The 21,840-nt window shown below is 40.6% G+C and overlaps 1 protein-coding gene across 1 annotated transcript in view; it reads right to left on the reverse strand.

The window, feature by feature from the left end:
- Positions 1-21,840, reverse strand: part of Ttn (titin) — a 267,085-nt gene that overhangs the window by 10,037 nt on the left and 235,208 nt on the right. Inside the window, exons 311-341 of the mRNA XM_063259376.1 lie at positions 21,311-21,607; positions 20,626-21,213; positions 20,227-20,529; positions 19,815-20,111; positions 18,078-18,365; positions 17,669-17,968; positions 17,127-17,429; positions 16,721-17,026; positions 14,840-16,606; positions 14,236-14,529; positions 13,263-13,550; positions 12,845-13,144; positions 10,691-12,757; positions 10,292-10,594; positions 9,886-10,191; positions 9,501-9,791; positions 9,091-9,387; positions 8,664-8,969; positions 7,490-7,795; positions 7,124-7,405; positions 6,360-6,953; positions 5,964-6,251; positions 5,566-5,865; positions 4,738-5,040; positions 4,163-4,465; positions 3,485-4,069; positions 3,059-3,364; positions 2,652-2,951; positions 1,429-2,004; positions 1,013-1,318; positions 38-631 (exon numbers count right to left, since the gene is read on the reverse strand). Coding sequence (XP_063115446.1) covers positions 38-631; positions 1,013-1,318; positions 1,429-2,004; positions 2,652-2,951; positions 3,059-3,364; positions 3,485-4,069; positions 4,163-4,465; positions 4,738-5,040; positions 5,566-5,865; positions 5,964-6,251; positions 6,360-6,953; positions 7,124-7,405; positions 7,490-7,795; positions 8,664-8,969; positions 9,091-9,387; positions 9,501-9,791; positions 9,886-10,191; positions 10,292-10,594; positions 10,691-12,757; positions 12,845-13,144; positions 13,263-13,550; positions 14,236-14,529; positions 14,840-16,606; positions 16,721-17,026; positions 17,127-17,429; positions 17,669-17,968; positions 18,078-18,365; positions 19,815-20,111; positions 20,227-20,529; positions 20,626-21,213; positions 21,311-21,607 — 13,944 coding nt within the window. The remainder of the gene's footprint in view (positions 1-37; positions 632-1,012; positions 1,319-1,428; positions 2,005-2,651; positions 2,952-3,058; positions 3,365-3,484; positions 4,070-4,162; positions 4,466-4,737; positions 5,041-5,565; positions 5,866-5,963; positions 6,252-6,359; positions 6,954-7,123; positions 7,406-7,489; positions 7,796-8,663; positions 8,970-9,090; positions 9,388-9,500; positions 9,792-9,885; positions 10,192-10,291; positions 10,595-10,690; positions 12,758-12,844; positions 13,145-13,262; positions 13,551-14,235; positions 14,530-14,839; positions 16,607-16,720; positions 17,027-17,126; positions 17,430-17,668; positions 17,969-18,077; positions 18,366-19,814; positions 20,112-20,226; positions 20,530-20,625; positions 21,214-21,310; positions 21,608-21,840) is intronic.

Here is a 21,840-nt window from a genome sequence, read left to right on the forward strand (position 1 = left end):
GGTCATCTAACACCAAACTGATGTTTACTGTTTTTACCTTCCACATCCAAGGAGGCGGTACCAGACACAGATCCTCCTTGGTTGGTAGCTCTGACTTGATATACTGTGGCATCATCATCGGTGACACTTGCAATAATGAGCTGATGGTAGCCACCCTTGAATTCTTGAATCCTGTACTTTAATCCATCGGCAATGATTTCCTTGCCTTGTCTGTACCATTTCACGACAGGTTTCGGATGACCAGTCACTTTGCAGACCAAAGTAGCATTGCTCTGATATCTTACACTGAGATTTCTCAGTTCTTCTTTAAAGTGTGGGGCCTGAATTGGGACATCAGACTTGGGAGTGACAGGTTCTGATATTTCACTCCATTCACTTTCCCCGCCTAGGTTTTCACATTTCACACGGAACTCATATTCAAGACCTTCAATAAGGTTTTGCACAGAGAAGACGGTTTCTCGAATTTCATCTGTTGTCACAGAGATCCATTTATTCTGTTTCTTCTCACGCTTCTCAAGGTAGTAATTTCTAATCTTTGCACCTCCATCACTGGCAGGTGGCTTCCAAGCCACAACACAAGAATCTTTTGTGATGGCAGTAATAGTTGGCTTTCCAGGAGCACCTGGCTTTTCTATTAAATGAAAAAAGAAAGAAAGAAAGAAAGAAAGAAAGAAAGAAAGAAAGAAAGAAAGAAAGAAGATTTGGGTCATGAGGCAAATAAGGCATCTTATTAAAATATTTTTTAAAAAACACATTGATTCCAAAGTTATATTAAAAACAGCTATTTTAGACAAATGAAAATGGCTACTTTGTAAAAGTAGTAGTCTTTTGGTAAAAGACTTACCAAAAAATTCCTTTATAAAGAAACAGGTAGCACATATATTTCCCCTTTTTGATATATATTCAATTAAACAAAGAGGAAAGGTATTTTACTTTATCTGACTCTAGTTTCCTTTCAAAATTTATATCTATTCAAAAAGTTTTCCATATGAGATTATCTGGTTGCTCTTACCAAATGGACTCTTAATGATCACAACTGAGGCGACCTCTAGAGGCTCACTGATGCCAAAGGTGTTCTGAGCTGATACCCGGAAATAGTAGCCAGCATTTTCAGTGAGGTTCACGATTCTACAGGTTGTCACTGAGATAGCTGAAGACACCAATTGCCATTCAGCCCCTTCCTTGGCCTCACATTTCTCCACCACATAATTGGTGATCCAGGAGCCTCCATCATCGGCAGGTGGTTGCCAGCTGATCACCACAGAGTTCTTCAACAGAGCTTCAATCACAATTGGCCCTGTGGGTTTGTCTGGTTTATCTGTTGGGAGGAAATACAATTAATTGAGTTTACAACTGTAACATGCATACTTGGTATGTTTCCCAAAATTGTTTAAAAAAATAAAATCACTGAAAACAAAACCAAAATACCTTGTATTTCCACATCAAGGATGGCATCAACTGTTCCAAAAACATTGCTGAGCTGAACTTTATATTTCCCAGCATGAGTCTTGCGTTGAACATTCTTCATGACAAGGTGAGTATAGTGCTCGGTGTTTTCAATGGTAATGTGCTCTGAGTTTTGCAAAAGTTTCTGCCCGTGGAACCAGGTCATGGCCGGTACTGGACGGCCAATGTACATAACATGGAGTCGGAGGGTCGAACCCACAGCACCATAGTATTTCTCTTTCAGTGGGTAACCCGGATGGAACTGTGGTGCTGCCTGCAGGAGAAGCTTACTACTGGTTTCTACTTCTCCAACTTCATTGGTAGCTATGCAGGTATAGACGCCTTCATCTTCTTGTTCCTCTGTCATTACCGTCAGAGTATGTGTACGTCCATCTGAAGACATTTTGTATTTCCGGCTTTGTACGAGCTCCTTACCAAATCGGTACCATTTGATGTCAGGAAGAGGCCTTCCAACAATCTGGCACGAGAGCTGAGCAGCTTCTCCCAGTTTGGTGGTAACATCCTGCATTTCTTTGCGTATTCCTGGAGCCTCTCCAGCTGAAGGAGATGAAAAATACTCTTAAATGTGTTGATACAACTGACTCTATAACCCTCTGCCCCTGTATATCAGGAATGAATTTATTCTACTAACACGTTATTAGATACTGTGATTTACATATAAGTCTAATTCTTAAAAAGTTTTTTGAAATCATTTTCCTAAGTCACATGGAAACTTAGGGTTAAGTGAGCCCTTTAATACATTATTATGTAGGTGACTGGGAGGACATTAATAATGTAATAGAAGGTTCTAGGGAAGCTTATATAATCCTGTCTGTAAACTATACTATTACTGCCTTCACTTAAGTTCACTGAAATACATTTGTTAGTCCTTCAAGTCTTCCTAGGAAGTATAAAAAAAATCCATTACATCAGAGCAAAATCACTCCGGGTATGTAATTAGTTTAGTGCACCAAACATTTCCTGCTGGCATTATGTTCCTGGAATGGCTTCCTAGAGAATTTATCAACCACTCCCCATGTGTGCATATGCCAGCAAGGGTAATTTCTTTTCAAACACTTGCTTTCCAATAAAGCTAGCCACAGTTCTATTCAGTGGAAAAATTAGAAGAAATTTTAGTGGATAAAAATTGTCTTAACATGTTGTTTAGTTTGTAAATTGTAAGCAGAGAGTTAAAGGCTATTTACATGTTAACTTGGTCTTTATAGACATAGCTGTTCTTCGAGGTCTGCTAAGTCCAGTCTCGTTCTCAGCAAAAACCCTGAATTCATATTCCGTAGCTTCAAGCAATCCCCCAATTGTGAACTGCCTGTCCTTAATACGATCCTTATTGCTCTTCTTCCAAGCACTGTCTCCAGACTGTCTGTATTCAACCCAGTATCCAAGGATTTCTCTGCCACCATCACATTCAGGTTTCTCCCACTGTAGAGTGACACTGTCTTTGGATATTGAAAGAATCTCAAGTTCTCCTGGTTGGCTTGGTTTATCTGAAATATTTCAAGACAATTGAAAAGAGAATCAGATTTACTTGTGAAATAAGAGAACAAGACTAAAGAAGGGTTTGCTTTATCTCCATTGGAAATTCTTTCCTTACCAAATGGATCTTTGCAAACAACTGGTTCAGAAGCAGGGCTGGTCTCGCTGAGGCCAACATCGTTCTGTGCAATGATGCGGAACTGATATTCAGCATCGGGAACAAGCCCAGTGACGGTGTACATCGTGGTGGTTATCTGAGTCTTGTTGTGTCTGACCCATTTGTCAGTTGATGTCTCCTTGCGTTCGATGTAGTAACCTGTGACTCGAGAGCCACCATCATCCTTAGGACGGGACCAGGACAAGCTAACAGAACTCTTGGTCACATCAAGTACTTCTGGAGGATTGCTTGGAGGTTCTGGAGGATCTGTTAATGTAAGTGGAAAGCATGCATATGTTACAGTCTCAAACCTTGTAAGATGATGGCTTTCATAATAAAACACAAGGTAATGAAATAATTGTTTTAGTTCTGTGAATGAGCACTTACTCAGTGGTGTTTTTGGTATTACTGGTTCCTCAGATTTCAAGGGTTTGCTAATGCCAAACTGGTTTTCTGCTGAGACACGGAAATGGTATTCCACATTTTCTTTGAGGCCTTTTACCACCAGAGATGTGCCTCGGACTCTGGAATCAATGGTATACCAGGCAGCCTTAGGCACTTCTCTTCTCTCAAGGATGTAGCCTAAGATGTCAGCACCACCATCATCAGCAGGAGCTCTCCAACTGACCCTCACAGAGCGGGCTTGTATGTCATCATATTCAAGTGGCCCTTCAGGAGTGTTGGGACTTCCTATTACTTTGACCTTGATATAAACAGTCTTCTTGCCACATTTATTTTCCAGAACCAAGTCATAGGTTCCAGAATCGTTCCTGTCTGCTTCTTTGATCACAAGTTCAGTGTGTGTTTCAGATGTTGCAATCATGGCACGCTTACTAATATCCTGGCCTTCCTTGGTCCATTTACATATTGGGAATGGTTTTCCTTTGATTGGTATGGTAAGCTTGATGACTCCGCCTTGTCTTACAAAGACACCTTCCTGGTATCTTTCATCAAGTTCATAGTCAGGATATTCTAGGGGAAAAGGTAGGGTTACAATTTAGAATTATTTGGTGGGAAGAGAATAGGAAAATCTTAGAGTCAAAAGTGAATGATCATGTGTCTTACCAAGCATCTCAGTGACTTTGACTGTTCCTGGCACCTCAGCAGGCTCCCCGGGGCCACCAGCGTTACAAGCAAGGACACGGAATCTGTATTCAGCGCCCTGAGGTAGGTGTGTTAGAGTATACTCCCGAATCTTGGTTGGAGTAGTATTACATTTGGTCCATTCGTGTTGATCTACTTTTTGCATTTCAATCAAGTAGCCCGTGACTTTAGATCCTCCTTCGTCTTCTGGAACACTCCAGGCCAAGGAGACAGAGGTCCTTGTTGTATCAGTAACTCTTGGATTTTGTGGCTTTCCTGGTGGAGCTGGGAAGAAGATGACAAAAACAGACTTGTTAAAGTTGCTTCAAAGTTGAAAGTTAATGGTGCCTCCTTGCAAATTTAGTGAAACATTGAAATACCCGACTTGTCAGCATTAGACTCTATTTTCTGTATTTTGTATTCTATAAGTTTGATTGTGTGGCAATTCCAAAACAGTACACTTTTCAGAACTCACAGAACTATCTACTACAGAAGGATGAATCTTACTGCATGTAAATTACATCTCAATAAATTTGACTTATGCAAAACATATTTACCAATTGGATCCATGGCAACTATGGGTTTGGAAGGACGACTTGGTTTCCCAGCACCTCTTGCATTGATGGCTGTGACACGGTGTTCGTATTCCAAGCCTTCAATAAGGCCAGTGGATCGATACCGCGTCATTGTCACTGGTACTTTATTTACACGGACCCATCGGTCTGCTCTCACTTCTTTGCGCTCCACAATGTACCCAGTCACTTGGGAGCCACCGTCATCTTCAGGTGGGTACCAAGTTAGTGTCATGCCATCACGGGAGACATCAAATATCTGTAATGTGTCTGGTGGCCCAGGCATACCTGTAGCAAGACAAAGATAAGCACAATATGGCATTATGAATAAATTAAAATAAAGTCTCATGTATTTGTGTGTATCTTAGCTTTCAGCTGATAATTTAAGTGATATATGACACTTGTGGCTCTGTCCCCAGTGCATTCACTTTTGTTTTTTGCTGCTCCTTATTTTCTGTAAAATTATAAACATTTATTAAATATGCACTCTAGTTTTTTATCACAACATAGCCCACTTTCCTCCTCCTTACTCACTCTCCCTCCTCCTTCCCACCCTCCCTCTGTCCATCCCTTCCTCCCTTCTTCATGTCTTTTCATCTTCATTTCTAATTCTTTCTTTTCTCTTTCATAAAGTACTTAAATTAACCATGTTCAACACTTGGAAGGACATGAGGCTTAGAAACCATAAGTTGTGCAGTTAATTTTGTGAGCTATTTTTTTTTTTTTACAGCAGGGCATGATGAGGACAAATTCCTTTTTGTTAACACAGGAATTGGAGATGAGGGGTGGTATTGGAAAGGCCCAAGGACTTACTGATGCTGCTTCGGCATTCTATGACCTCAGACTGCAAGTATGAGCCAATCCCGAAGCGGTTTGTTGCAGCCACACGGAACACATACTCATTTCCTTCCGTGAGTCTGGTAAACTTAAATGTTGGTCTAGTCACTGATTCAGAAACTGGCAGCCATCCCGGACGATGTGCATCACGCTGTTCCACCACATAACCACTCAATGGAGCACCACCATCCAATTCAGGTGGTTCCCAGGAAATAGTAACTGAGGTAGCATCAATTTCATCAATCTTTATAGGCCCAGTTGGTGGACCAGGTTTGTCTATAAAAGAAAAAGAAAGCCAAGAAATTATTACATCAAATCAAAACTGGATAATGGAAGATCAACAGCTCTCTTGTATCTTTATCACATATCCTTACCAAGAATGATAACTTTAATGGTCTCTGAAGTAGTTCCGGTAACATTTTTTAATTCAAGTGTGTATTCTCCAGTATCTCTTATAGTGGTTTCACGAATGGTTAATTTAGTTACTTTAGTGTGAGTTTCAACTGTCACACGTTCTGATTCTTTCAGTTTAGAACCAGAAAAGAACCATGAAGCAGTAGGAGGTGGACGACCCGTGATGGGTATTACCAGCTCGATTGGTCGGCCAGCAGGGACATGGATGGTCTTCTGAGGCATTGTAGAAAGCTCAATGGTTGGCAACACTGTAAGAAAGAAATGAGGCATTTACTTTTAAGCGTCATTTCTAACAAGTATCAAGAATTCAGAATGGCTTTTACTTTACTGCTGTGTTTTGACTGTTCAGTACATACCTTTGAGGTCTTGTACAGTCACAGCTGTGACGATCTCTCTTGCTTCTGATACACCTTTCTCATTTTGTGCCCTCACTCTAAACAAGTATTGTTCACCCTCATTTAAGGAAATAACAGTGTGCTCCAGGACTGTGGGTTTTAAGGTGACAACCTTCATCCATCTTTCTGTGCCAGCCTTACAGGCCTCCAGAACATATCCAGTGAGTCGGCTGCCGCCATCGTAGAGTGGTTTTTCCCAGGCTAGAGTGACAGTGGATTTGGTGACATCAACCACTTCTAGTTTTGTGGGCACCAAAGGCACTTCGGAGACTAAAACAGCATCAGATGTTTCACAGGGTTCTCCAATGCCGTAAATGTTTTCTGGAAGCACTCTAAAATAGTACATCATTCCTTCTACAAGTCCGGAAATGCGATAGAGTGTCTTGCTGCATTTGGTAGTTACTGTTTTAAATGCTCTCATGGCAGCTTCACGCTTCTCAATAATGTAATTGCTGACTGGAGCGCCACCATCAATTGTGGGAATTTCCCAAGTAATAGTCACAGAATCTCTTGACACTTCCTTAACTTTCACTGAAGGACAGGGACCAGGAGTATCTGAAAAAAGGCAAAAAAAAAAAACAACAAAAGGTGGTACCATCCTCTTAGTTGATAGACTTTTTTTTTTTCAGAAAAATAGAGCTTCTTTGAAAAGGTGATCAGAGGTCAAGCTGTACCTTTCTAGAGCATCTACTCCCAGGATAGTTGATTTTAAGAAAAATACTTACCATATACTTTGACAAGAACTGTTGCTGATTTCTTGCCAGATTGATTTTCAGCTTCAATTGTGTATTTTCCAGCATCATACCGATTAACCTTGTCCACAATAAGTAAAGAGTAGCTTTCAGTGTTGTCGATAATTGCCCGGTTCGCAAGGTCAATGCCCTTCTTGCTCCACGTGATGACGGGAGGTGGTCTACCAGACACCGACACCATCAGGCGCAAAGATGCCCCAGCCCTGATGGTCACAGTTTTCTTTAGATCGTCTGCAAGCTCAAGATCTGGTATTTCTGGAAAGGAAATATCAAAATTTCATGAATTTGAGAAGAGGTACGATGAGAAAATAATTCACCCAAAAGCTATAGAATTTATACCTAGTCTTTCCACGGGCTCGATTTCAGCAGTGGTTTCGCTGTATTCACTCATACCCTTCACGTTCACGGCAGCAACTCGGAAGGAGTATTTCTGGCCCATTTTAAGGTCTGGCACAGTGAATTCAGTATTTCTTATTGTGGCATTGGTATGCACTCGGTACCACTGGTCAGTGTCTTTCTCTTGCATTTCAAGTACGTATCCTGTGATGTCAGCACCACCATCATACATGGGCTTGGTCCACGCCAAACTAATGCTGTGCTTGGTGGTATCCACAACTCTTGGCGCAGAAGGTGCTCCAGGGGTATCTATAGAATTTAAAAAGTGGAATGTAGATGTCATACAAATAAAAAAAAACCTTTAGACTTAAATTTTTAAAATTTGTTTTCCAGACTCCCAGAGACACTATTGCTGTTTGTCCACACTCACCAAGACCATCTTTGTAACTGGGCTCTTTGGTATTACAGGACAGCAATGTATGCAATGTGCCTACTATCATCATTATTTTAAGAAATAAAGTACTCTAGAAAGGTAAACGTTTCTACTCTACTGCCATAGGTAGCTATAATATATTCTTTGTTATATTGCTTAACCCATTCTCAGGGACTTTTCTCTAATTGCTCATCTTTCACTGGTTAATATTACAGGTCATCTCTATATTTCTAATGACTATAGGAATCAGCATTTTATGATCTTTATCTGTTCAATCCCAAAGACATTTCTTTTAGCACTTGGGTTCAAACTCTGTAAAAAGATTTCCCACTTGTTTTGAAGTCCTCATAGCAACTATTCTGCCAGTAATATTAAAATATTAGAGCCTTTATGCTTCTGCTGAGCCTCTTCCTAAAAGGGACTTTGCCTCTCTTCAGAGCTTATAATCAGTATGATACACTTCCCTCTAAAGTTTCAAAAATATATTTTTCATATTGGTAGTATAATAAATTATTTTTTCATATACTGCAAAACTTTTCAGACATGCTAACTGCTAGCTTGCCAACAGAAGTAATAGTTTAAATTTTCTCTGATGTGGGCTGTATTTAAGATCACACCAATAAGCATATGCTTTTAGACATGCATTTTATAAATTTTAAAAGGTCCTGGAATTGGCATGTCAGAGAATTACTCATCATGTGGTTGTGGTGAATGCAAGGGTAGTGCATGATCTGTAGAACTCACAGGATGGTTCTCTGCACGAAATGAAGTTGGAAGCTTCACTGGGTTCACTGTTACCAGCAGCATTCACTGCAGTCACACGGAACTGGTAATCGCAACCTTCCATCAGGCTGGTCACCTTCAGCCTGGTATCGTACACCACATGATCTCTGTTGACACGTGTCCAGTGCAGGCTCTTCTTCTCGCGTTTGTCTACCAGGTAGTTGCTGATCTCACTGCCACCGTCAAATTCTGGTTTTGTCCACTGAATAATGATATGCTCTTTGCCAGCCCCAACTTCTTCAGGTATGCCAGGTTGTGATGGAATAGCTGTTTATGTTTTATGAAAATAAAGATAATCAGTGAAATCTTATTAACGTGACTGTCCCTCTCCCCTGATCTCATCACATTTCAATCACCAAATTGTTGGAAAGAAAACATTGATACTCACTGAATGAGTTTCGGGCTACAATTGGCTCTGATTCAACAGGCACGCCAGGGCCGTATTTGTTTACTGCCCTCACTCTGAATGTGTATTCATTGTTCTTGATGAGTCTGGTAACCACGTAGGATAGTGTCGGGCATTCGCCTTCAACGATCACCCAGTTGAGCCTGCTGGTTTCGCGTCTTTCTACAATGTAGTGGGACACAGCTGCTCCTCCATCTTCCTGAGGGAGGCTCCAGGCTAAAGTACACTTCTCCTCTGTCACTCTGCTGACGGTGAGTTTTCCACATGGGCCAGGGGAATCTGAAACAGGCATAGGAACAAGCCATGATGAAGGACATTCTTTCTGCTCATACTGAAAATACTATCCAGTAAAGAAAATGCTCTAAAAGTCTGAGGATATTTGACATGCTTACCAAGAACTTTGACAATGACAGACACAGACTTGGTTCCACTGGCATTCTTCACTGTTAATGTGTATTTTCCACTGTCACTTCTGTCACAGAACTTGATCACAGCAGTCGCTCGCTTGCCAGTATACTGCAAAGAGACTTTTTCGCAGAGATCTAGTTCCTTGTCTCCTTTGGTCCAGATAATTTTGGGTTCAGGTTTGCCACCAACTGCAGCATCAAGAACAAGATCCGAACCTGCTCTAATGGTAACCAGATCACCCTGTAGTCTGGCATCCAGTTCGGCTTTGGGTGGAGCTGTCAATAGTCAAAGTAAGTGTGAATCAGTATTTGACAGTTTATTTTCATGTGAACTGTGACAACATAAAAGGAGAAGATAGGTATTATGTACCATATTCATCGTGGCATGTGACAGGGCCTGTGGATTCTGATCCTTTGCTGATTACACCTGCTGCATTCTTGGCCAACACGCGGAATTCATAAGTGTCTCCCTCACTGAGAGCAGTTACAGTGAAAAAGTTGTCTGATACGATGGTATAGTTGCACTTTAGCCAGCGACCATCTCCAAACTCACTGACAGGCTTACGCTCAATGATGTAGCCCACAACCTTGCTGCCTCCGTCATACACTGGGGCAGACCAAATCAGTGACACTGTTGATCTTGTGACATCTGTCACTTCTGGTCTGCCGGGTGGGTCTAGAAATAATGCCAAAAATAAGGTTAAAACATACAACTCTGAGTTTTGCCAATACCAAGGGTAGTAAAAACAAATGTACCCTTGAATTTCAATACCTACCGACTGGATTTTGAGCCATTAGAGGTCTTGAAGCTTCACTGGCTTTGCTAACACCTGCAGCATTGAGTGCGTAAGTTCTGAACTGATATTCAAGTCCTTCAACCAAACCAGTCACCTTGTAGTTGCACTCTAAACATGGCACTTTATTTTCCTTCACCCAAAGAATGGTGTTACGTTCTTTCTTCTCAACCCAGTAGCCAATGATTTTACTGCCACCATCATGGTAGGGTTCTTCCCAACGAATAGACATGGAATTCGCAGATATGTGGTAGACTTCAGGTCTGGTAGGAGCACTTGGTGGAACTAAATGTAAACAAAGGTATCAGATATGAATACAATTTTATATGATTCAGTGGAAATATAATAGAGACTTTGAAATATGAATTTTCTTTTTCTTACCAAATGGATGCTCAGCAACAATTGGTGCTGATTCTATAGGCTTGCTCACACCAAATCTGTTTTCTGAACTGACACGGAAAGAGTACTCCTTGTATTTTGTGAGGTGAGTGACTTTAATCTGAGTGCGCTTGACACTGGAATTAATGAGCTGCCAAGCTGTGGTACCAGACTCACGCTTTTCAACTATGTAGTTAGTAATTTCGGTGCCTCCATCATCTTTAGGTTCAGCCCATGACAGGACACAAGATTCAGCCGAGACAGATGAGACTTCAATGGGGCCAGTTACTGGACCTGGTCTTCCAATGACCACAACCGTGATAGTAAATGTTTTAACGCCAGCTGTGTTTTCCAGGGTTAAGAAGTATCTTCCGGAGTCTCCTCTCATGCTTTCCTTTACTGAGAGAGTGGTCCTATCTTTTGTTGTTACGATACTCAATCTATCAGTCTCCTTAAGTCTCATTTCTTCCAGTTTCCATGTTACTCTGGGGGCTGGCCGACCACTGATTGGCACATCAATGGTGAACAGGCTTCCTGCTTTGCAAGTTATGAGCTGGTTGGTAATTCCAGTGAGATCAGCAGTTGGCTCAATTTGAGGCTCTTTGATGATGACAGATGAGAAAGCTTCTCTAGGTTCACTGTAGCCAACATCATTCTTAGCCTTCACACGGAATTCGTATTCAGTGTTCTCAACAAGGCGTTCTACTGTGAAAGTCATCTGTTTGGTGTGACCAGCTTCAACCCAGAAGTCAGATCCCTTTTGTCTCATTTCAAGGAGGTACTCAGTAATCCGGCTGCCTCCATCATGTTCAGGTTTAAGCCATGCTAAGACTGCAGAGGATTTGCTAGTGTCAACAACATCAAGTCTCCTAGGTGGCGCTGGCTGTTCTGTGGCTACCAGTGGTTCTGGCATTTCATATGGTTCACCAATACCATACTCGTTTTCTGCAGAAACACGGAAATAGTATGGAATGCCTTCTGCTAGGTCGCTGACTCTGAAGATCTGACGAATGCATTTTTCACTGACAACTTGCCAGCTACGACGACTTGCTTCCCGTTTCTCTACCACATAGTGATGGATTCGGGCACCACCATCAAGTAGAGGTGCATCCCACATCAATGTAGCGGATCCCCGGGTCACATCTTTGAAGGTAATTGGACCAGGTGGTCCTGGAGAGTCTAGCACCTTCACGGTGAATGTGATTGACTTACTACCACTGTTGTTTTCCACAGTAAGAGTATATTTCCCTGCATCATTTCTGTTGCAATTTTCCACGGTAAGGGTACTGAAGGAGTCTGTTGTGTGGATATCAGCCCGAATACTAAGGTTAGAGTCTGGCTTGCTCCACACGGCTGTAGGAGTAGGTCTACCCCGGAAGGCGATAAAAAGGCGAATACTGGCACCAGCTCTAACAATGTGAGTCTGTTTGAAGCTTGCATCAATGTCTAATTCAGGAGCTGTCAGCCGGTCGACTGCTTTAATTGTACCAGTCACTTCACAGCTGTCTCCTTTCCCAGCACTGTTGATAGCACTAACCCGGAATTTGTATTCTTCGCCTGCTTGTAAATCAGTGACTGTGTATCTTGTTTTCACACATGCCTCTGTGTTCACCTTGTGCCAGTCTCCTAGGTCAGCTTTGCACATTTCTATGATGTACCCAATTATTTCCAGTCCACCATCAAAGACTGGCCTGGACCATTCTAAGCTTACAGTTGTCTTTGATGTGTCTGTTACTTTTACCACTGAGGGAGGACCTGGCGGATTAACAGGTTCTCTGCATTTAATTAGTCTTGAGATGCCACTTGCAGGTCCCACTCCTGCCGAATTTTCAGCCATGACGTGGAATTCGTACTCGTTGCCTTCTATTAAACCAGTGACTTTGAATCTTGTTTCAGAGATGGGTCGTTTGCTGATCACTTTGACCCATCTTGTGCTTTTCTTTTCTCTCCTTTCAAGGATGTAATGTTGAATCTCATTGCCACCATCTGACTCTGGCCTTGCCCATGTCAGGGTAATACTGTTGCCTGTTACATTGCTAGGCTCTGGAGTGCCGGGGGCATCAGGAACGGCTATAAAATGAAAGAAAATCAGTTAGATACATTTGATTGGAAAGTTAACCTTATTCCAGAGTACCGTTTATAAAAATGGAAACTTACTGTATTGTATTTGAGCTATCACTGGGTCAGAATCAAGGGGTCTCCCAACACCAAATTTGTTAACTGCAGAAATACGGAATTGGTATTCATTGCCAGTTATTAGTTTAATGGCAGTGTAACTCTGGGCTTCACAGTTATCTTCGATTAATGCCCAAGAAAGTCTACTTGTTTCCCGTTTTTCAATGATGTAGTGGGTGACAGGAGCACAGCCGTCATTGAGTGGTGCGTCCCACCACAGTGTCATCTTCTCGCCAGTAATATTAGTGAACCGTATTGGCCCAACTATTTTTCCTGGGGTATCTATAAGAAAAAGTATCTGTAGTTAATTTCTTATTCCTTGTCCATTAAAATACAAAATAAGGCATGTCACTAATTCCGATCCTGTCAGTTGGAACACTAAGAAGTTCTTTTAAAGTACCTTGTACTTTCACTTTAATATCTGCTTTTGTGGAACCAGATGCATTTTTGGCCTCCACTGTATAGAGGCCACTATGGTCTCGTGTGGCATCTCTAACAAAGAGGCTGGTAGATCCAAGGACATCAGTGATTTCCATATTCATCTTCTTTTCGATTTCCACTCCATTTTTGAACCAAGTGACTCGAGGTACTGGTCGTCCTTGTACCGAAGCTTTAATTCTAAGGCTCTCTCCAGACTTAATAACGATACCATCAAAGTACTCTGGGCCAAACTCTACCACTGGTGGAACTATAAGAGAAACAGAAATGTATTAGTTTGATTTATTATGAATATATAAAAATGTATTTTTTATTTGCGCCACATCAGAAATGGGAAGATCATGACTTCTGTGCTACCAAAGGCTATTCGCTACCCCACCAAAGCCTATTTTGAAAGAATTGGTAATTGAGAGTTTAGACTATGGAATTAAACATTTGTCCATTAAAACCTTTTCCCCTTTGTTATATCAGTCATGTGAATAATTTTGCTTTGCCATTTATGAGAAGAGAAACTGAAATATTTGCAGGTTATTTCCTTTTTAATAGTGCTGCTTATTCAAACAAGTATCTGTAAGAGGCTATCAGCTGCATGCAAACAAAGTGATAATTCTATTGTTGGATAAGTGTTGTATTTTAATTTCTCCAGGACAGGCTATTCTAGGGACCCTTTTTATTTATTTATTATAAAAGAGCTAACATTACAAAGTTAAAAACTCATATTTGCTCTTAATGTGGTAATGGAGTAAAATTATACACAGCAAAAGTAATTGATGCCTATTATGTTGTTTTTTTAATCTGAAAGATGGAAAAGTCTTAATTCATCCACATAGCAACCTTGAGTAATGATGTTTCTGTCCCCCACTTATAGACCAGAGGCCCTAAATATTTTTTGAATTCAATTATTAGTCAGATGGAAATCAGTCAGAAACACTTACCATTTTCATCTCTTGTCATAATAATACCAGAAGACTGTGAGGGTGGGCTTATAGTTCCAACTGCATTTCTTGCAATTACTCTGAACTCGTATCTATCCCCAGGACTAAGTCCGGTAACTGTGTACTGACATTCACTGACATCGCTGAAGTTGCACCTGAGCCAGCGATCGTTCCCTTGCCGTTTCTCAATGCTGTATGCCACAATCTTACTGCCTCCGTCACGCAGTGGTGGGTTCCACTTAAGTGTTATGGTTTCCCTGGTGACATCAATGTAGTCAGGAGTGCCAGGCGGGTCTGAAAAGTCATAAGGAAGTTAACTGTATCATTACATCACTAACCAGCTCTTAATCATCAGTGGAAGAAAAATAGCATGAGTAAATCCCCTAATCACACTTTAATCATTAATTTCAGCTTTCTGTTTCATGGTACTTAAGAACTTTAAATTGTTTCATTTGGTTTATTTAAAATCATCCCTCTTGCTTTATATAATCTGTTTTCTAATGACAAAAAGATAGCAAGAAAGGTGATAAGTGGAAGAAAAGAATGATTTATTACTAACACATTCACTTGCTGAGTTAAATATATTGGAATAAGAGTCACTTACCCACTGGGGAGACTGCTAGGGTAAATTTGCTTGGGTCACTGGGTGCACTTAGACCAGCAGAATTTTCAGCATACACTCGGAATTGGTAATCCAGTCCTTCTATTAACCCAGTTGCTCTATATTCTCTTCCAGATATTGGTGACATGTTAATTTTTTGCCAGAGGATGCTGTTTCTTTCTTTCTTTTCAACATGGAATCCAGTAACTTCTGAGCCACCATCATAAACTGGTGCATCCCAAGTTAGTGACATGCCATCGGAGGTCACATTGTAGATAACTGGCTTTCCTGGGGGACCAGGAATCCTGAACTGGTGCTTTGCCACAATAAGATTTGAGACAAGTGGTTCACTGACTCCATATCTGTTTTCTGCCCTAACTCTAAACTGGTATTCAGCGTCTTTGACTAGATTAGGAACTTTGAAAGTCGTCCTGGCAACACTGGAACATACCATCTTCCAGTTAGTTTGTGAAGCTTCCCGTTTCTCAATGCTGTAACAAGTAATTTCTCCTCCTCCGTCATCATCTGGTATATCCCAGGAGATGATGGCACTGTCAGCCTTGATTTCATCAAATCGAATGGGTCCTTTGGGCTTTGATGGCGGGCCAAGGGTGATGATTGTAATGGGGAATGAATTTCTACACACTGCATTATCCAGAATAACCGTGTACTTTCCTCCATGTTCTTTCTTGACATTCTTAATACTCAAGGTGATCTTGTTTTCAGTTTTACTGAAGCGAACATTTTCACTTTCTTTCAATGGCAAACCATCTTTCAGCCAACTGATAGATGGTTTGGGTTTTCCTTTATAAGGCAATTCAAGGTGTACATTATGCCCAATTCTCACTGAGATTTGTGCGCCAGGGATTTCTGATAGGTCAACTTCAGGCGTAATTACAAGTTCTTTCACTGTAAGTGGTCCAATAGTGACAGCATCACTCAGTCCTTTCTCGTTTTTGGCGAATACTCTGAATTCCAGGACTGACAGTTCTTTCAGTTGGCCAATCTCAATTTCACATGATTTGCTTATGCCAGCATAGGACCATGTCTGCTCGCCTTTACCTTTCCTTTCCACGACATATTCTGTGATGACACTCCCACCATCAAAGTCAGGCTTGTTCCAGCTCAAGATAACAGATGTCTTTGTGGAATCTTTCATTGAGAGATCACGTATAGGGGCTGGTACTTCGGCAGCCTTCACTGGTTCTGTAGTTTCACAGGGTTCTCCAACTCCCATTTCATTTTCTGCAAGAACTCTGAAGAAGTATGGAGTTTTCTCTGACAAATCCATGATCTTGAAGGATGTGCTAGAGCATTTGTGTGACACAGCAGACCATGTTCTCTTTGTGGCATCTCTCTTTTCAATGACATAATTAATTATGGGAGCTCCTCCATCGATGAGAGGAGGATCCCAGAACAAAGTGACCGTGCCTCGAGAAACATGTTTAACCTGTAGCTTCTGGCAGGCGGCTGGGGTATCAAGCACTTTAACATTCACAGTTGAAGACTTTGGTTGGCCAACTCCATTTTCTATTGTCAGAATGTATTTGCCTGTATCATTGCGAGTAACTTGAGGAATAGTGAGTAAAGAAGATGAATCGGTATTTTGGATGTTGTATCTGGCATCACTGCCAAGATTCTTCTCATCTTTCCTCCAGGTGACAGTAGGTGGAGGTCGGCCTTTGAAGGGAATCAAGATTTGTACATCTTCTCCAGCCTTAGCTATAATAGACGATCTGAGAGCCACATCTAGGTCAATCTCTGGTTCCTCTGTAGATGTAAAAGGGACATATACAGTGCATGTTAAAAGAAAGAAAAATGAGTCTTTTACTGCAAGTATTCTAATAAAAAAGAAAAAACATCGTCACTCTTATTTGTACATACCAAGTATATCTTTAGCTTGTGCAGGTTCAGTCATTTTTATAGGTTCTCCTTGTCCAGCACAGTTGACTGCAGAAACCTGGAAGTAGTAATCCACTCCAGGTTGTAGGCTCGAGACCACGTATTCTGTAGTTCTGACCTCTCCTTTGGTAGAGACAGTAGTCCATTCCTCTTCCTCTCCTTGTCTCATCTCGACAGTGTATCCAGTAATAGCACTGCCCCCGTCATAGACAGGTTTACTCCAGCCAAGAGTGATGGATGACTTAGTCGAATCTGCAATTCTTATCTTGGCAGGTGGACCTGGGGGATCTGGAATGGCCATTCACAGCACAGTAAATACACATGATCACGTGCAATTCAGTCATACAGAAAAGGTGTGGGTGAAGATGCTGTCTGTCTGATCACTTACCAATAGGATCAGCAGCTCTGTAGAAGTCAGATGGTTCAGAAAATGGACCCATGCCAGCAGCATTTAGAGCACAAACTCGGTATTGATAGTCATTGTGCTCTGTGAGTCCTGTCACCTTCTGTCTAGTGTCACGGATGGTCTCCTTTAGTACTTTAAACCATCCTAGACTCTTCTTGTCTCGTTTTTCAAGGAAGTAGCCACTAATTTCACTACCACCATCTGCAACTGGCCTGCTCCAGACAACGGTCATTGAATTCTTGGTAATCTTTGTCACCTCTGGTACACTTGGTGGCCCAGGTGTAACTGTTTAGAAAAGATAGAGACATTTAAATGACCAACATTACTTATAAATTCTACTTTTTGAGCTTCATACCTAAAGAATAGTTGTTTTATTTATTTATTATGTTTTCCACTTTGTGAAAAGGACAGTAATGAGACAAAAGAAAAATGTTTTTAAAAATATGCACAACCTAGAAAAATGGTTTATAATTATTTTTAAATTCTGATTTTTATTTCAATTTCCTAATAAAATTGTATCTCACCAAATGCGTTCTTTGCTACAACTGGCTCTGATTCCAGGGACTCTCCAATTCCATATTTGTTCACAGCTCGGACTCGGAAGATGTATTCATTTCCTTTGATAATTTTGGTGGTTGTAATGATGCACTCTTCCAGATTTTCAGCCACCATAGACCACACAACACGGCTTGTCTCCCGTTTTTCTACAATGTAGTGAGTGATTTTTGCACCACCATCATCAGCTGGAGGCTGCCAGAGAAGGGTTATCTTCTCAGCAGTCACAGTCTTAAATTCAATTGGGCCACCTGGAGGTCCTGGTTTATCTGTCAGTGAGAGAACAAAACAATATTAGCACTTTTGAAAAGCTACCAGTTTAAAATCACTCAGCTTTAAGCAAATCAAATATGACATTAGCCTGTACTAAACACCTACCAAGGATCTGTACTCTAATGGTGGCTGAGGCAGAGCCCATGGCATTTCTTAATTTTAATTCATAGGTTCCACTGTTAAGACGGTTGGCCTCTTTGATGAGTATAGATGCGAGGTCGGTGGTATTTTCAACACACACCAGTGCATTGGTTTGTAATTCTTTGTCATCTTTATACCACTCAATTGTGGGTTCAGGTTTTCCAGAAATGCCAGCTCTGAGCTTCACAGATGTACCTGCTCTGTATTTGACAACTTCTGTATATTCTAGAGGCAAGTCAATTACAGGTCCACCTGCAAGAAAAAACCCAGATGAGGAATATTTAAAATATTATAAGGATGAAAACATAGCGCGACCAAAAATCATTGGCACTTACCATGTTACATATATGCATATGCATGCATGTATACGTTTTTTGTGTACATAAGTGCATTTTATTCTGATCTTACTCATCTATTATTTTAACCTTTTAAATTTTATAAATCACTCTTTTATCTCAGATGGGGAAGACAGGCTATGAACATGCTCTGGAATTAGTGCAGTGTTTCTCATCAACACTGCACTAATTCCACAGGCACTTAACTGCCTTCTAAATATATTTTAAAGTCTATTACATATTTATTCCAGTGGTAAAGTGATATACAGTAGTAAGTACACTATTGAGTCACGGGCAGCATTTCTCTCACCTAGTTCCTCTTTTGATTTTAATTTCCCTTTCTAGACATTGATATATATCCAAGTGTGGTCAGTGCAAGGTAGACTTTGGAAGCTTGAGTTCTCTACTCACAGAACTAGATAGTCACTGTGCAGATTGGTTGTGGGCTTCTCAGAACTATTGAGAAATGGACTAAATTAGATTTGCTTCAAGGGCTCATGAATACTCAGTGTCTACAAAGCTTGACTGATACAAATCAGCTATGGAATTCTTCACTTGGGTGGCAGTAGATACTTTTGTGTGGACATTAATAGTGGCTCATTCCTTTTCATAATGGAGAGAGAACTTTAAAAAAAGTATTTTAGAGTACTTGACTTTCATGACATTTTAATTTTCAAAACATTCTTAGTTGAACATGCCACTTATTTCTCTTTTTTTGTCTTTTTCTTTTTTATCGGTACCGGGGATCAAACTCATGACTGCCTACTTGAAAGGCAGGTGCTTATAAATCCCCAGCCCCGAACATGCCACTTATTTTCCAGAATGTCAAGTATATGTATTTTGGACTGATCATGATGTAGAGAGAGCTCTGTAGAACCTCACTCCATCATGACTGAGTTGCTTGACTTTGGGGCTATTGCATTAGCACTTTAAGCCTGAGTTTCTCTTCTTTTATATAATGGGCTAAATTAGGGCTATTAGAACTAAGATAGAGAATTGATAATTAGACAGTAAATCTTAGCTGCTGCTAATGCTATCTTTAAAATCTGTATAGGTTTTTAAGTTTTGTAAAAGCAATTTTCTGTGGGGTGCACATATGGATTTAATTATTTGCTGATAATTTAAAACAGAATGAAAATGCCAACACAAAGAATCATTGAACTTGAAGGGCCTTTAGATATCCTATAGTCCAGATCTCTGTAGTGTTTTTTATAATGAAATATGGAGAGGTTAAGGAATTTTCCTAAGTATGTCAATTTATAGTTTCTTCAAAAACTTCACCAAAGCACATAGTAAAAGTTATTAAAGTAAAGGAAAAATATTAAATTAGAAAGACATTGGAATGCAAAGTGCTAATATTACTTACCATAAGAATCGATGCATGTAATAGGGCCCACAATCTCAGAGGGATTGCTGATGGAGCCAACGGCATTCCTAGCAAAGACACGGAATTCATACTGGGAATTCTGAATCAAGCCAGAGACAGTGAAATGGGTCTCAATAACATTAGTGAAGCTGGCCTTGGTCCATCTGCCATCTGGAAGGTCACGTCTCTCAACGATGTAGCCTGTAATCTTGCTTCCTCCATCAAAAGCTGGTTGTTGCCATGAAAGGTTGACAAAGTTCTTTGAAATGTCAGTGATACGAAGATTTCTTGGGGGTTCTGTAGTAATGAGAGAGAGCGGATTAGTGACATTATACCAGTTTATCTTGCTTTGCAGAAATGAGATTTGCATTCTTTAGTTGCCGGAAACATTCTCTTCATCACAGATACATACCGCAGGCATCGATGGCCAAGACTGGTTCTGAAGCACGGCTGGGTTTTCCAATACCAGCAGCATTTTCTGCATATACCCTGAATTCATAAATAAGTCCAGCACTGATTGTTGTGACTTTGAAGTGAGTTGTACGAATGAGCATTTTGTTGGCTTTTTGCCACAAAATACTGTTTCTGTCTTTCATTTCCAAGTGATAACCTGTGACAGCACTGCCTCCATTGGACACTGGTTCATGCCAGCTCACGGTGATGCTTTCACGAGTAACATTAGTGACCCACGGTGTTGATGGTGGTCCAGGTGTTGCTACAAAAGAGAAAAAATTTTCACAGGTTAATAAAGACATTTAGCACATATATGGTAAATGGAAACTTGGGAGCTCTGAAAAGTTTGGCAACTTACTGTATGGTAGTTTGACAACCACACAAGCTGAATCTATGTGATCACTGGTACCAAAGCGATTTTCTGCCTTGATGCGGAACTGGTATTCCTCTCCTGTAGTCAGTTTCATGACTTTAATCATTGTTCTGGCAACAGTTGAAGACACCTCAGTCCATACTGCAGTAGTTGTTTCTCTCTTGAGGACAATGTAATTTGTAACTTGACTTCCACCATCATACTTAGGTGGCTCCCATTTGAGGACCACACTTTCTTCAGTTATGTCACTAATAACAACAGGGCCAGTTGGAGGACCAGGTCTATCCAGCACGACGATGTTAATGAAAGCTTTGGTTGTTCCACTGGAGTTGGCAGCCGTGATCTCATATTTTCCAGCATCAGCAGTTACACTTTCTTTAAGGTTGATTGTCAGGTTTTCAGCAGTAATTTCAGTATTAAATCTCATGGTTGCCTTGAGGGGAACACCATCTCTTGATAAGGTCACTTTAGGCAATGGTTTTCCAGAAATTGGGATGTCAACTTTAAGGTTTGAACCAGCTTTAACATATACAGTGTGACTTGGGAAATTCTTCATGTCAATTTCAGGTGGTTCTGAAAAATAAGAGAGTATAGAAAACGGAGGTAAAAAAGTTTCTAAAAATTAATTTAAACAAGTTCAAATTTTGCTTTTACATATAATTAGACATACCTAGGTGCTCCTTTACAAGAACAGGAAGCAGCAGTTCTCTTGGGTCACTCAGACCTGCTTGGTTTTCAGCAAAGACTCGGAAGAAGTATTCATGATTCTCCCTCAGACCAGAAACAACATGCTGGGTTGACTTTACCATGGCACATTTAACCCAGTTCTTCTGTCCTTTTTCTAGCATTTCGACAATATAGTGTACAATTCTGCTTCCACCATCGTGTTCAGGCTTCAACCAGGTCAAGAAAACACTATCTTTGGTGACATTTGTTACTCCAAGTTTTTCAGGTGGGCTTGGTTTTTCTAAGAAAATCATCACAAGGAAGGGAAAAGTTATTACAGTATTTTGTTTTCCACATGGACCTCCTTGCATTGTCAAAAGAAAATTTCTAAGTGGAGCTCATATTACTTTCATTTCACTTTTTCTTATATTTGTTTGATTTGGAAGCCAACCAAACCTCCCCAAGGTAGGCCATTAAGTGTCACAGTATTCACATTTAAATTATCAAATAAACAGATTAAATGATAAAGTTTAC

Source organism: Cavia porcellus, unplaced genomic scaffold (genome assembly GCF_034190915.1).
Source record: "Cavia porcellus strain 051 isolate PalLab524CR breed Dunkin Hartley unplaced genomic scaffold, mCavPor4.1 scaffold_12, whole genome shotgun sequence".
NCBI classification, from domain to species: Eukaryota; Metazoa; Chordata; class Mammalia; order Rodentia; family Caviidae; genus Cavia; species Cavia porcellus.